Below are 15,869 nucleotides of genomic sequence, written 5' to 3'. Positions count from 1 at the left end.
GACATGGGGCAAATTGGTAGGATGGTGGTGCTATACTAAAAAACCAATCCCGTCTATCCATATAAGCCATTTGTGTCTAAATCAATTTTCTCCCAATTTTAATTGTTTCCCAATCTTTTTCTGCTACCCCTAATATAATTACTTACCAATTTTTACAATATTTCGCACAGAACATTTCTGTACCAAGCCGGAAACAGCTACTTTTTTAGTCTTTTAAAAGTTTTATACAGTTTCGCCCAAATGCTGTGGGCAGGGCTTATCCAAAATATGTATTGTGTTATTGCAATCACATTTGGTAGAAATGTGTAAATAGGATTCAAATGTGGTGCCATTTTGCCAAACGGTAGTGCAGCATCATTTAACTTTAATGGATGCTCACATCTCTTTCTGACTTTTTGTCTATATCTGTATGTATGTATGCACTTTCTCAAGAACCGTTCATCCAATCGACTTCGCAGGGGTATTGCTGAGGACCCCTGGGAGGGAAGTGTCAAGTGGATCAGTGGTTCTTGACAACACTGCAAGAAGCCCTACAGAGGGCAAAGCAATCAGCCCGTTCTGAAGGGAACAGGCACTGCAGGAGTGGATGAGATTGCATTTGTGAATGCAAGCCTGACTTGTTTCCTGCTATTAGTAGGCGGGATTCATTTGTGTTACCCACTTGAGCCATGCCTTGTTCAGCCTCGAGGAACCTCATCAGGTCTTTGGTGTCCAGAAACTCCTTGTTGCTTGAGAACTGCACCAACAGGAAGTAGATCTCCGGACGTGTGCAAAAGTCATGGAATACCTTGATGAAATCCTGCTTGGTGACGCGCTCATTTCTTCCTATTGGTCTTTTGTTCTCGCCGGGATCTTTAGCTCCAGATTCATTTTCTAGAGTGAGCCCACTCATGCTGGTCCTGACTCTTTGAAGCTCTTTAAACCTGAGCTCCACTTTGCCACCGCCCACACCAGGATTCACGCTCCGTATCAACTTAACGGCCAGCTGCAAGCGTAACCCTTCCACGTCTTCTTCCAGATCGTCTGAATCAGCGGCCGAGGAGAACAGCTGCTCCAGCCAGCCGAGGCGGAGGCTGTCCTGACTGCTGGCCAGCATGTCCAGGGCGTGTTTCCCATACTGCATCAGATACCTGGAGGAGGATTAGAGAGGGACAGACAGACTGTTAGAGGAAACGGAATGTTATCCTTACAATGTAACTCGCTGACAATAAAATACAATAACTGCAGCAGTCGAATCAATTTCAAGTCAAATCAAATTCACCGCCAGTCCTGCAACACAAACACGTCTCAGAGAACTACACGAAGAAATAAGACAGCCACAATGTCACTATTCACAGCCAATAAAAACAGGAAGAAAGGAAAGTCTGCAACATGAGATATCAGGTTGGACTGACAGAAAGGGCCTAACTGTATTTGCTAGATTAGCCTAAACCACATGTACAAACCTCAGTTAAACCACAAATACATTTCACCTATCTTTAGGAACCAGTTTCTCAAAATGCACAGGTGTTAAATGCACCATGAGTAAGTATACCAAGTTTCTGACTGACAATGAGTGATTAAATGAAGGCAAAATGTCAATATATGGGTAAATATGTCTTCCCTAAATCACCAAAATGACAGCTTTATATAACAAAGAACAACATGCTAAATATCAAAAAGGAAGTATGTAGATCAGAAAGCTCTTTACCTATAAAATCAGTGTTTCTGGTACATATTACATCGGGTGAACAATGCAAGACTGCTCCTGATTATGTGTTGCATCATACCTCAGGCCAGTCACCCAAATGTTAGCCACTTCAGCAGAGTTGGCCACCAGGTCCAAGCTCTCATACATCTCTCCATAGATGATAGAGAACGCACAGTCCTCTGAAATCTGCTCATAAACACCACTGGTGCGGAACGTCTCTGTGTTGCGGCCGGTCCGTACCTAGAGAGATGAGAACAGCCACATCAGACGCAATAAAAACAAATCAAATGTTGACCTCCATTTAGTAAAGGGTTGTAAATATTCCCTTTGCCTCAGTCTGAAGGAGTTTTTTTTCTCCGGACACTGACCTCACGTATGGAAGCCAGAGATATGCGGGCTTTGTCTGACTCCTTCTTGGACGGCTCCCAGCACAGAGCCTGCAGCCCGGCGTCCAGCAGGTAGTAACGCTGGTAAACACGGGAGTTGGTTCGGATTTTCTTCAGCTCAATCCCCTCAACCTGGAAGTAAAATATAATAATAATAATAATAATAATAAAGCTTTATTTATATAGCACTTTTCATACAACACATGCAGCTCAAAGTGCTTTACAAAATGACAAACAACAAGACATTCCCCTCAGATTATTTGTTAAGAACTTTAAAAGGTACATGCAGCAAAATATGACATGTTATCAGGTTAATAGACACAAGGAGGTCAAATGTATGATAATACAAATAAAATAAAATAAATAATGGTTTCTCTCTGACAGGTAAGACAAGACAAGACAACTGAGTCGATGCAACAATATAAAATATAAAACCCCATAAAACAAAGTGAACATATAGGTACAACAGAAATAAAAAATAAAAAGAATAAGACCTATAAAATAAATAAAATAATATAAAGGTAGGTAAATAATAAAGACTAAAAGAACATTTCAAGTTGGGGGTTTCTAATAAAAAGCTAATCTAAAAAGATGTGTTTAAAAATATGGAAGAAATTGTAACCCTTACACCTCCGAACAAGCCCCTATTAGTGTTTGAGGCTGTGATCTTACATAGACCCTTGATGCATGCACTGGACATTAAATATGTATTGCACAGATATGTAAAATGTATGCTCTATGTAAAGGGTTACAGTGTGGCTGACCCACCATGGAGTGGATACAGTCTGCAGCACTGCTGATCTTCTTCTCTGACAAGCTGCTGCTGAAGGACACCGTCTTCTTCCGATCCCGACTGGCACGTGAGCCATCCTGATGAGAGAGAGAGGGGGAAGGAGTGATGAGAGGACGTCGCAAATCAAGAGAGGAGGAGGGACGGTCGAGGAGATAATAAGAAGTGAGTTGAATGAGAGTTAGCCTGTTTTGGCTTTAGCATGACAAACAATTCTCTCCATCCACTTTTGATATCAGAAGATTAAAGCATGTCATCTTATATAACTACATAAACACAGATTATTTGGTCGACTACATAAAAGCCTCCCATTCCCAATCCGTTATTGTTTTTCCTGATGCTAAAAGCCTTCGCGTGCCCTTGCCCTTCACCATAACACCATTAATCATACCTGAGGAGACAGAGGCAGCAGGCAGCAGCATTTTAATTCTGCCCCCCCCCCACCCCCCTCATCGACGCCCGCAGACCCAATCAGTTTATCTGCGCTCACCATCGCAGCTCATCCATCTGATCTATTGACCGATCAGATATCACCCCCACGGAAGACAGATAAGAGCATATATGTGGGTGAGGTTATTCAATTATAGATGTATTAGAGGCCTGATCAAATCCAATCAAAGACTTCATTGAAGCTAATCTGGGGCAGGATGACATCATTGGAGCTGAATCAAGCCTACGTAAAGTGATTGAAGACGCAAACACCCACATGCTCAACACACAGCGGTCTTCTTATGTACTGCATATATCACAAGCAGTGAAGAAGAAGACAACATGTCCTAAAAGCAAAAGCTTTAAATACTTTTCACACACTGGGAAGATTCAGATGTTCCTCATGATAATTCAAAAGAATGTACATACACTGTTGGAATATCTTTTTTTTAAGATATACACTTTATTTATCAAGAATAAATCACATTGTCACACTCATTATGAGAAGAAGTCAAACATATGTTTTTCCAACTTTATAGACAACAGTGTATAACTACTTTTATTATGAATTCATCTAAAAATCTAATTCTTTCAACTGGAATACAAATAAATATATAATTCATAGTTAAAAAGACCATCACATTTGTCTAGAACTAATAGTGCGGTCATCAAATAACATGTTTTTTATGACCTAGAGTCAAAAACGTAGATATTTGTTCTATTTTAACGTAAATCTTCACATTGTAAAAAATCTGGAACTTTTGGAAATCGACTGAAAGAATCAATCAATCATCAAAATAGTTGTCAATGAATTTTAGGTCGAGGTAACCTTAATAACACATACATAGTTAAATACATTTGTATGTAGTGTGTGTGTGAGTCCTTCCCATTGTATATTTTAATACAATTAAACATGTTATCAAAGTCTAAGAAAAGATTCAGATCTCTTTATGAAGTAGTTTACCTATAAAAAAATACATCAAAGACAATAAAATATAAATATTCAGTATTGTTGTTGTTGAAACTTGATATCGTGCAGCCTGTTGCTGTGGGCCTAACACATACAGCTCACTTGTTTTGGAGTGATTCATAAGTCCAAATTGATCACCAGTAGACCAATCAACATTTTCATATTCATAATGAACATCTGTGAACACTGATCCGCCGCTAATTAAAATCTACTCATCAGCATGACTATGATTTCATTCAAATAAGAGTTCAAATGAACCTCAAGAGCACTTGAATCTCTATGAGAGGATAGAGAAGGAAACCTTTCATATAAAAGAAATCTGGGGGATATGAAAGAGATATAAGAAAAATAATATATCTGAAGAATATGAATGAACACGTGAGAGAGGGGAAGCTTCATTCTCAGAGGATGAAAAGCTTTTCCTCAGAGGGAAGTGAGGTCGCCTAACCATCACAAATCCTCATTGAGTTGCCTCATTACGATGAAGAAGTGTTTCCAATGGCGACGCGGTCGTTTAAGCCGGCGAACGGAGGGAGGGAGGTGTCGCTCTAAAAATACCCAAGGTGCTTTAGGGTATAATGGATGTGGTGGGGTCGTAGAGACAGTAAGTCTTCCCTTCAAGACCCCCCTTTTGAGCTTACTCTGAAAACTGCAGGAAGCTAAAGGAAGAAATCTTACCTTGGAAAATTTCAATCATGCTATATATGAAAATGATTGACCTGTACTTGTCCTTTCAAATAAAGAAACATTGAAAACTCAGATCTGTAACACAACCTTAGCTATACAGTAGATGATCACTCATGCTTGTGATCCCAACTACAATACTGCAATTCACTTTTAACCTGCCTCAGCAAATCGTCTCTGAACTGTCTGCAAATGGTCCAAAACGCTGCTGCAAAGCCACCCATGTACTGTAATCTTCTTTACTCAGCCTTCCAATCAATATCAGGATTGTGTTCTTGTTTTTAATAAAAGGGCCCTGCATGTTCAAGTACATCTCTGACCTGTACCATCCTTAATTCAGCCGCTGTAGGTCACCTAGCTTACAGGTTATCGTACGCACTCAACTTTAATCTTCTTTAAAAGCAGCGAAAGAAACACTCTGTCAGGACCTCGACACAAACTGATGAACCCAAATGCACGGCCCAGAGACAAAGTCTTGAATATAAAAAAGGTATATTTATTTTTCACAGGTAGGTGCCGGTGGTGGAAATAACAAAAGGCGCTCACAAGGAGGAAAAAACTAGCATAACAAAAGGAGGACTTAATAAAAACTTAAGCCAACAAAAAATAAACAAAATAACAAAACCTGACGTGAGTGAAAAGCGATCCTTTCAGAGCTGAGGCTTGGCACGACCATTCGGGGAAACAAACTGACACAGGACAGGGGAGAGACAGGACTATTTAAACATGAGGTGAGTGGGAACAGGTGGAAACAATCAGGGGCGGGGCAGACGCTGATGAAGGCGGGAAAAACACACAGGGGGAGGAAGAAAACAGGGCCTGAAATGAAAGACAAGAGGTAAACAAAATAAAACAGGAAATGACAGACAAAATACATAAACATAACTAACACATTTGACGAGACACAACACACTAATTCAAACTGGCCTTTTTCTCACCTTGTGGCCTACTATTTTGTGGGTTTTAAGGTCTATTGCGGCTTAGGTTTAATTGTTTGTTTATTTTTACTGTTTTAGTGTTGATTTTTACCAATGTTCTTGCTTGGGGAAAGGCGCTTGGCTTCACTAAATTAACTTTCAATACTCACCTACTCTGATGGTCAATTTTAGCCCCTGAGAAAGACATTAGCAAAACAAAACACTAACTGGGATTTAAGCTAATTGATTTTGTGTTCTAATAATTTTGTTTTAAAGCTGCCATTTTCGGAGTGTTAGAGTAACACCTCTGATTGTTACCTCAAATAGAAAAACAAATGAAAGTCCACCCCGCCAACAGCAGCATTTACTTTGAAGACTGTGCTAAATTAGAAAGCTCATGGGAAATTCCGAGGGATACACAATGAGGCGCCGAGCCAACAGTTATTGACTTAACTCACAAACACAGACACATGCACCATCACACAGGAGCACACTATACCACCATAATCACAAGCAATCTTGCCTTCCTTTCATGCAGTGTGTGTGTGTGTGTGTGTGTGTGTGTGTGTGTGTGTGTGTGTGTGTGTGTGTGTGTGTGTGTGTGTGTGTGTGTGTGTGTGTGTGTGTGTGTGTGTGTGTGTGTGTGTGTGAAAACAGATAAACTGTGCCATAAACCAAATATTTTCCCTTCATTTCTTGAATCAACTACAATTAACGCTATTAATTCCCATCAAGTCTGCATTTCATTCCCCAGATCCTCTTAGTTTGAACCGGTACGACCACATGAAATTGCAGGAGAGAACCATGAACAACTAGCGCTGAGTTACTGAAAGACCAAAAAAAATGTTAGTTTGGGTAAAAAAAACAATGCGTTGGTCAACCAAAAACAAATTGTTCTTGTCAAAAGTTACAGACGATTAAGCATTATGACTTCATGCACGGAAAATCAGAGTTCACGACCTGGGATTTGACCCTCTGACTTGTAAAACATGACATGGTCACACTTCTTGTTCGTGGTGTGTGTGTGTGTGTGAGTGTGACACATTAGCTGTAATGGTCCCTGTGTGGCTGTACCAGCACCAATCACAGTTCACACGTTACTGCACATAAATAACATGGTCTCCACAGACAACCATGTGACCTGTAACACACGTCATTCTCTGATTAATAGACCAGGGATAGACAAAGATCATATGGAAGTAATATAATGTTCTCTAAATACAGTTAAATCTAATAAACCGTGAAAAGGGGAAACACCAGGATCCTCACAGTGGTTTCTTGAAATGTTGGGATTCAATTACCTCACATGCGGAGGTTGTCGTGCACCTCTGTTAGCGCAGACATAAATTACAGATAGAGAGACATAGCCAAACAGCACTGACGTCACTGTGGACTCTAAATTAATTATCCTGACAGGATAAAACTAAAGGTCACAGATTAACCCGCAAGTAGATAAACACATGAATAAAATACAAAGGTAAATGAATTGATTTTTCCATGTAAAAAAAAAAAGACACACACGCCTAACCAGATTAGAGTACACAAACAAACACACACAGCCCACACCCCCACCCCCACCCACCCACCACCACACACACACACACACACACACACACACACACACACACACACACACACACACACACACACACACACACACACACACACACACACACACACACACACACACACACACACACACACACACACACACACACACACACACACAACAAGAACAACAAAACTAGTCAGCCTCTATACTCTGATAAACATTTTCCATTTGGCTTTCATCTCTGTGAGAAATTACTTTATGTCTCCGTCACAAAGGCCCTATTTTGTTTTTACTGCCTGAGAGGAAGATGAGTCTCCAAACCACCACTGTGCTTCAAAACAGGAAACCGGCCGTCAGCTCGTTACAGAGAACATCCTGTGGCTTCACTGAGAGGCAAGTGAAGCGACACAGAAGACTGAGCCAAGAAAAAGAACAACGAGAGGATTCCTGTACAGTGACACAGTAAATGCGGGTGTTACTGCTGTGTGAAAACTCATCACTCAGTAGTATTGAGTTCTATTTTTATTTTCTTCGGTATCCACATGCAGTATGTGAGCCCAACAAGTTATTTCTTACCAAATGTACAATAGTAACCATGTTGACAGAATTGGTTCCTCTCAATACATTGTAAAAACAACTTGTTGAATATTTATATCGGAGTATTTATATATATTTATCAGAACCTCTCTTGCAGCTTCAGCAGTTAGTTAAAGGGGCCCCATTATGCTAGTTTTCAGGTTCATATTTGTAGGAAAAATATTTTTGAAAAAAAAAAAATCATAATTTGAAAAATTATTGATTTGAAAATAATATGATACACTACAGTAAAAATACGTCTGGGTCTCTGTGTTTCATTCAAGCTTGGCTCTGTGTGTGTGTGGAACGAGCCATTTTGTGTCCGTGCGCGAGCGAGAGAGAGAGAGAGAGAGAGAGCGCGCACTGGTACGGAGATCGTTGTTGTTAGCTTCTGGTGCTAGCGAGCTACGCTAACGGATATAAGGAGCTTTTTCAACAACAAGGTGGAGGAGAGTCCTCTCCTCTCGGACTGAGAGGCTCAGTGAACTAAAGGACTCTCTCAGTGGCCGGGTCTCAAACGTTTTGGTCACCATTAATGTAAACAGTTATTTCCGATGCACACGTTTATATGATCATTATAGTTATAAAAAGAGAATATATGAAAAACAGGTATGAAATACTATATGACAGTAAAAAAATAAGTTTAAAAGGGGAGTGATTTGTAAAATATCCATAAAGAAATAGTAAATCTGTTTACAGTTCTGTTTCAAATGGGTGTTGAGAGATGTATCCATACTGTAGATATCTTCATTTTGCTCTCAAAGTGCACCAGATGGATGCTTTTAACTTCAATATTTAAAAAGAAATCTTCCCGGGGGAGCATGCTCTACTGTGACCTGTTTCCATGCTTTAATGTTCAAAAAGGTCTATCTTGTGGAAGAGAAACTCCCTCGGGTGTGAACTTTGGTATTGTTGCCTTTGCAGACCATTTACATGCATTCCAACTTATATAACACTATACACAGGAAAGAGAAAAGCTACAAAAAGCATAATAGGGCCCCTTTCATAAAAAAATGTATCTGCCGGCTTTTAGACTACTGTGAATACATTTGGAAAAGTATGCACTGCTATGAAACTACTGATGTTCCTGATAGGACAGATTTAACGGTAGGGGCAGATGGACGGATGAAGGGCGAGAGAAATGGGGTAGACTGTGTGGCAGAGCAGATTACATGCAGTTATGACAGAGAGACATCACAGAAAGTTCAAACTTGAGGACAAAGATTAGCAAGAACAGAAGAAAAAGCTAGAGGACGGCTGGAGCAAAACAATAAAGAAGCTCTTTGGCAGATTACTTCTTATCTTTATGGATACTGTCACAAAGACTCTGCCCTTGGTTTAATGCCTGTAGGCAGCAGGAGAGCCTTCAGGACCCAGCTGACATGCATGAATGGTATGATGCATGAGAGCTTATGTTTATATGGATGCAACAAGCCTGTATCACTAATTACAGCATCCCACACTCGAGAAGAAGTATGAATGAGAAGTAGTTCATTAGCGCATGTCATCTTTTCTTCCACTAATTCAGACAGACAGAAAATCACAGAGATGGTTGTTAGGTGGGAATGTAAAGAATACAAGAGAGAGAAATTGGCAGGGAGGCAGCACTGTCTTCCCTGTGGCCTTGTGTTTGACGGCAGATGATGGATGATTAATGGCATGGCTTATTCCAGTGTCTCTCACAGTGGAAGGGGCTTTTAGGAGGTGATTTACTGGGAAATGTGAGATACAGTGTGGAACGAGCAAAATAAGGCATTCAAAATAAATGTAAGGGACACTACTACCAAGATTTAGTATTTTATGCAGAAACATAAGGGGTTGTTTTTAGGTTTAGTTGTGTTTCATTATAATTACTTTAAGGCTCAATAAGTAGGATTAGTAGAAAACAATCACTTATGACCAAGCGGCAACCTCCGGTGCTGGGAAAATAACTGTCATATTGAATAATCATCAAACTACTTAATATTTGGGGACCATTTTTGATCCATGGTACTAATTACAGTTTGTTTAATATTAGTTTGTAATAATGTGTTGAGTGTGACTGCAATTGCAAACAGGACAAGGTAAAATGGGGCGCAGGAAGCATTATGTGGTGAAATTATTCTGTCAGCAGCTCAGTGTAGAATATGTGGTGATTCACAGTGTCTCAACCGCTCCGTCAGTCAGCTGATTATTTTTGGTGTATAATCTCTATTTTGTATAACTTCTGCAAATGCACGATAAAACTCTAAATCTAGAAAAAGTCTGAGACTGCTCAGTCTGACTTTAAACCCTGCCTTTGAGGCAAGTAGAGCTGCAGATGCTCTTTTACGCCTCAAACCTTTGAAGTCCCATGTGCGTTCAAGCACACGTACACACAAACACACACACATACACACAACAAAAATGAAACAAGTAAAATGTGCGGTCATATTGCCAGAAAGCTAACCATGATTTCAGCTGAAAAACGTCACAGGTGCATTTACTGAAAATAACATTACCGCTAAAACCGAGAGCAGACAGTTTGAGCCTTGAGTCGAGCATCAACGCCACCAAAGTACCGAGCAATGTTTCCACACGACTCAGTGATTACTTTGCCGAGGCTCATAAACAGGCACAAACTTAGACAGCCACACTTACAAAGCTGGATATGATGATAGTGAGCACGTATGTGGAGCGATTCAATCACCAGTGGCTCCATCACAATCAGAGAGAAGGTTTACCCACTCCCTGAGCTGTGCAGGGGTCATGCTAATGCAGGCTAAAGTGTTCTAAAGCAGGCAAAAGATGTGGATTGAAACTGCAGGAGGTGCTCAAGGCTCCGCTGAATCAAACCACTACCCCCCCCCAACTGTGCTACTGCTAACGCCTCCGGCTAATGCTGCTCCCTGGGTCTGAAAAACACACACAGTATGTGTTTTTACACATTTGTACATGCGTTTGCACAGATTTACTATTTTTAACACAGGCACGCACATACGATACAACATGCGTTTGCTTTAACTTAACATTATGAAGTATATGTCAATTTCACAATGTCATGGCCATGAAAATAATGACTTTCAGCTTTTAAATTGGTTCCCTGTAGGCCTCGCTTTAACTATACAATTATGTCTGCTTATAGATGGTGAAGCCTCTTTCACAAGATAAGAGAGACACTGCATCACTGCCTACCAGAGAGAATTTATATAAGAAGCAACTATGATGAATTGGAAATGGGGGGACCCTGATGTAAACAAGACGAAAGTCTTTCTCTGGTCTGCATCCCCTTAACAATTGTATGTTTTGAGCTGTACTGTACTGTACCCAATATACAAGCTGTTAATAAACTTTTCAATCAATCAATCAATAAGCAAGTCAATAAAACAGCTTATAGTAGCTATCCTCAGGTAAGGAACAGGTACACTACACACAAGTAACCTGCCTTATTATGTATACCACCAGGTGTTTTATTTTACCTTTGTCATAGCACAGAGATAAGAGCCTCTAGTTATTTTGGATTCATACATCTCTTTTGCTTTGGACAGTAGCCAGGCTGCTCGCAGTAGCCATGTTGATAACGATTCATTTTTTTTAACTTCAAACACACTATGTCAACACACAAAATGGCACGCCAACATCGGACAAGGCCGTCGTCACAAGTCAAAAATAATGCATGAAGCGGCCCGGTGATTTGAATCCACTCCAACATATTTTTGTTCTTCCATTTAGTTTTGACGCTGGAGACAGGAGAAGGCTAGCTTTGTTTAGCATCAAGACTGGAAACAGGTGCTGGCCTGCGATGTGTTATCTTCTGACAATGCCAGGTTTACTGTTTCCTTCTGCTTTCAGCCTTTTAAGCTAACCGTCTCCAGTGGTATCAACCTTCACAATTACCTTTCAGGATATAGAAAATGTATATGTATCCTAAAATGTGGCTATATTGTTGTATTAGCTGTAAAATGTCTTTACTGTAGGGTATTTTTATTATTTGTACAGCACTTTGGCTCGACCAAAAATCGTTTATAAATGTGCTATATAAATAAAACTTGATTTGATTTGATTTGATATATTCAGTATCTTTTAAAAATTGAGCCAATTCTTGGCTTATGTCCACTTAAAAAAAAACACTAGATTTAGTTAAAATGCATTTTTTTCCCCTTGGTTAATAAAAAGCTAAGAATCTGGAGATGTGGTTTTCATGTCATGCTATGTCATAATGTCCCTACTATTCTATACTCTCCCTCTCTCTCTGACACACACACACACACACACACACACACACACACACACACACACACACACACACACACACACACACACACACACACACACACACACACACACCACACACACACACACACACACACACACACACACACACACACACACACACACACACACACACACACACACACACACACACACACACACACACACACACACACACATTAACATGCAAACCATGTATGTCTGAGTGTATGCGAACGTCAGGGCATGAGAAATGAAAAGCTGAAAAGCAGATATATATGGTGCCAAGCTGTTTTACTAGAAGGCAGGTCTATGCAAGTGTGTGTGCGCTTGTGTGTGTGTTTGTGTATTTGAAACAAAGAGGTAGACCGTACCTGATGGTTATCTAGATGGAGATGAACTGAAATAGAACAAACTAAGTGGGCACCTTATTCTGCATCTCCTTCACGCACACAAGAGTGAGACAGAATGAATGAGAGGACAGTCTGCGGTACATACTGATACTTTAGCCAAAACCAACGGACAAAAAATACCCACACACTAGACCTAAATCCCATGACTTGTGTGAAAAGCAGACAGGAATGTTGTGTTTCCTGTTTATCTGCCCTCATACCACCCCTATTGTTTTTGTCCTGAGCTATAGGGGTAGTTTGAGAAACAGCACTGTTGTGTAACATGTGGATTTATTTATTCTCAGCTCCATCTTTCTAAAGCCTCAGGTGTCTAGAATTTAAAACACAAGCACAAGCGTGTGTACACTGCTCTGCTGGAAGTGCATCGATCACTGTCTCAGCATTAAATGGTGCTTACTGAAAATGAACAATAATCATATCCTAAAAATACATGTTTCAATACACGTGACACTCCTCCTGCATTACTGTTTTTTGTAGTTCAAGTGATGCTCTGGATGGAAAGCCAGGACTTATTAACGCCATATCTGACACAGCATGAGACGCCAGTACTCCAACAAAGCAAACAGAGTGTTTTTAAATCTCTGTGTCAGGCTGGCAGCACTGTCGTAACAAACTGAAGACAAGAGCAGACCTGTGTGTGGGCAGGGAGGTGAGAAATGTGTGTGTTTCAGTAAAAGAGAGGGAGAAAGTTGAGTGTTATCACCAACTGTTCATGACTTAATAGCAATATTGCAACATGAAACTTATGAGGAAATTGGCCAACTGACCGACTTCCTGTCTCACAGTGAGAGCCAATCAGACACAGATGAGGCCGTGTTGAATAATCGTGTCTTTACAGGCAGCAGCTCTGAAGACAAGCAGCCACTAGAGATCAATGCAAGACCTCCCACACGCCCAGAAGGCCATAAAAGGACAAAGTTGAGTTATTGATTAGTGCCTTGCAAAAACAACAAACTGAGTATGATATTTATGTCAAGAGCTTTCTACTAATAAAGTTTACATTTTCTTAAATATGAGCTTGGATCAGTTCAGGCAGTGGGGTTATTGGACAGGAGTATTTGAGTGTGAGACCGAGTGGGTGGAGGAATTTAAATGTATCTTTAATCACAATAACAGCAGGTGCTATCACTTATAAGTCCCTTCCCAGATCCTCTCTTGCTGATGGAGTGTTAATTACTGACATCGCCTGCTGTAGTCTGGCAACACATATCAACCCTGTATGACACATACGAAAGACAATCACTGTAATTGAGGGTTTTTGCTACTGGTTTGGAGTCCTGTGAGTTCATTATAGTCAAGATGTGGGGTCTAAGTGTTTGACAGGCAGCTTTTAAAGCCATTATCATCATAAATGTGACATGATGTCCATCTTTAAGTGCAAAATACTGCTACTCGATTTCTTCAACAGCATTGAGGGAGATGAGGAAACTGATTTCTCCTCACAGATGCAGAGGAAGCTGACAGGAAGCAGTCCCAGTGTGTGTAGTGACTATGTTGTATTTATTGCATTCCATGGCACCAGTACTACATTCATGTAGGGGCTTGCAGTGTATGTGTGCAACTCAAACAACCATAGCCTACTTTATCACTTCCACTGTGGACTCATTTTTCATGTTTAGAGGTCTACTCTGGACTTGCAACAGTTTGCATGCATGTTTAACATCAAACTACATGTTATAAAGCAAGGCTAGCTGTTTTCTCCCCACGGGAAGGACGGCCTACCTTGATCAGACTGCTTCGTCGAGGGATCGCTTTGGAGGCTGAATCCGAACCCGCGCTCTCCCACGTCGGGGACTCGCAGCTGGGCTGCTTCTGGAGCCTCTTCACGGTGCAGTTTCCGTTTGAAACCGGCGTCTCCGGGCTCATACCGCCGCCTCCTGACGCAGCTTTCCAGCCAGCAACCGGTGGACCTACGGCGCTCTTATTGTTCTCTCCAAATTCAGCCATTTGGTGACACTTTTTTTTGTTTCAATTCTCAGTCGTCTTGAAGGCGGCGGGGCTCTGAGTACAGAGCTGTACACGGATACAGGCGTTCCATCGTGTGAAGTGCACGAGCGAGAGAGCAGAGGAAACTTCTCTCTCTCTCTCTCGCTCTCTCTATCTCTCTCTCTCTCTCTCTCTCTCTCTCTATCTCTCTCTCTCTCTCTCTCTCTCTCGCTCTCTCTCTCTCTCTCTCTCTCTCTCTCTCTCTCTCTCTCTCTCGCTCACCCACCCTCTCTCTCACACCCTCTCTCTCACACACACACACACACGCACACACACACACACACACACACACACACACACACACACACACTGGTGGGTGACAGGATGAGAGACAGCAGTGACCGACACACCTTCCCGCCGACAACACTCAACACATCTCCGCGGTGTGTTCAGGAAATGCACACGCTATGGAGGCTGTGTGCTCCTCCTCTGAAGCCGCCCCTCTCCTCAATGTAAATCCTCTCCACACTGTGCTCCAGAACAACGCTACACTATTATGTTATTTACATAAAGATCAGCTCCCCAGTGCCCCCCCCCCTCCCCTCTGTCTGCTTTGTGCAGCAGCAGCAGCAGCAGCAGCAGCAGCTAATAAAGCCGTCATCTGTCACCAGGCTGTCAGAAGGGAGGTGTTTTTGTTCTTCCAGCAACCAGAGTGTTGTTCTGTGCTGCTGCTTTCTATTAGTGGTCAATAAATCAGTAACTAGTGCTCTATATGGACAGTTATAATCCACTTTTAAAGACACTTTTTTGGGCTGCCAGGTTGTGAAAGGTGGTTATTACTGGTTTGATTGTTTATTTATAGAAAAGGGCTGAATAATATCTTGACCAGAATCAACTAAAACTAGCCTACTTTATTAACAATAACCTCTAACAACTCTTAAAACTCTCAATTGATGATTTATTTACATATTAAATGCCCACCTGACAATAAAGAAACGTTATAATGACTTATAAACATTTATAACTGCAGACTTGGTAATTTAAACTTTTGAATTATAAATATGAACACATCGATGCAAGCCAACTAAAAGCCTCGTAAACTATGGACTTATTTTGAAACCATTTACACATCACCTATTGACTTTCATAACCACAGACATCACACTTGTGAATAATTAACATTTATAACTGTAATGTCTGATGTATTAGTCACCTATGAACATGCATTGCTCGGGGATGGATGCCAAGATGCCTTCCTCAAGGGTAAATGCCAAATAAAATTAATTAGCGTTCTCTTTTTTGTTGCCCGAAATCCAATTACTACAAC

General features: G+C 40.9%; 1 protein-coding gene across 1 annotated transcript in view; it reads right to left on the bottom strand.

Annotated features, from left to right (window-relative positions):
- Positions 1-14,714, bottom strand: part of LOC117478348 (inactive phospholipase C-like protein 2) — a 28,702-nt gene extending 13,988 nt beyond the window's left edge. The window contains exons 1-5 of the mRNA XM_034125350.1: positions 14,339-14,714; positions 2,845-2,946; positions 2,059-2,208; positions 1,770-1,930; positions 662-1,130 (exon numbers count right to left, since the gene is read on the bottom strand). Of these exons, the coding sequence (XP_033981241.1) occupies positions 662-1,130; positions 1,770-1,930; positions 2,059-2,208; positions 2,845-2,946; positions 14,339-14,563 (1,107 nt within the window). The 5' untranslated portion in view covers positions 14,564-14,714. The remainder of the gene's footprint in view (positions 1-661; positions 1,131-1,769; positions 1,931-2,058; positions 2,209-2,844; positions 2,947-14,338) is intronic.
- Positions 14,715-15,869: the final 1,155 nt, after the last annotated feature.

Source organism: Trematomus bernacchii, unplaced genomic scaffold (assembly GCF_902827165.1).
Source record: "Trematomus bernacchii unplaced genomic scaffold, fTreBer1.1, whole genome shotgun sequence".
Lineage (NCBI taxonomy): Eukaryota > Metazoa > Chordata > Actinopteri > Perciformes > Nototheniidae > Trematomus > Trematomus bernacchii.
The sequence above is the reverse complement of the archived record's forward strand: the minus strand, read 5'-3'. Positions and strand labels throughout refer to the sequence as shown.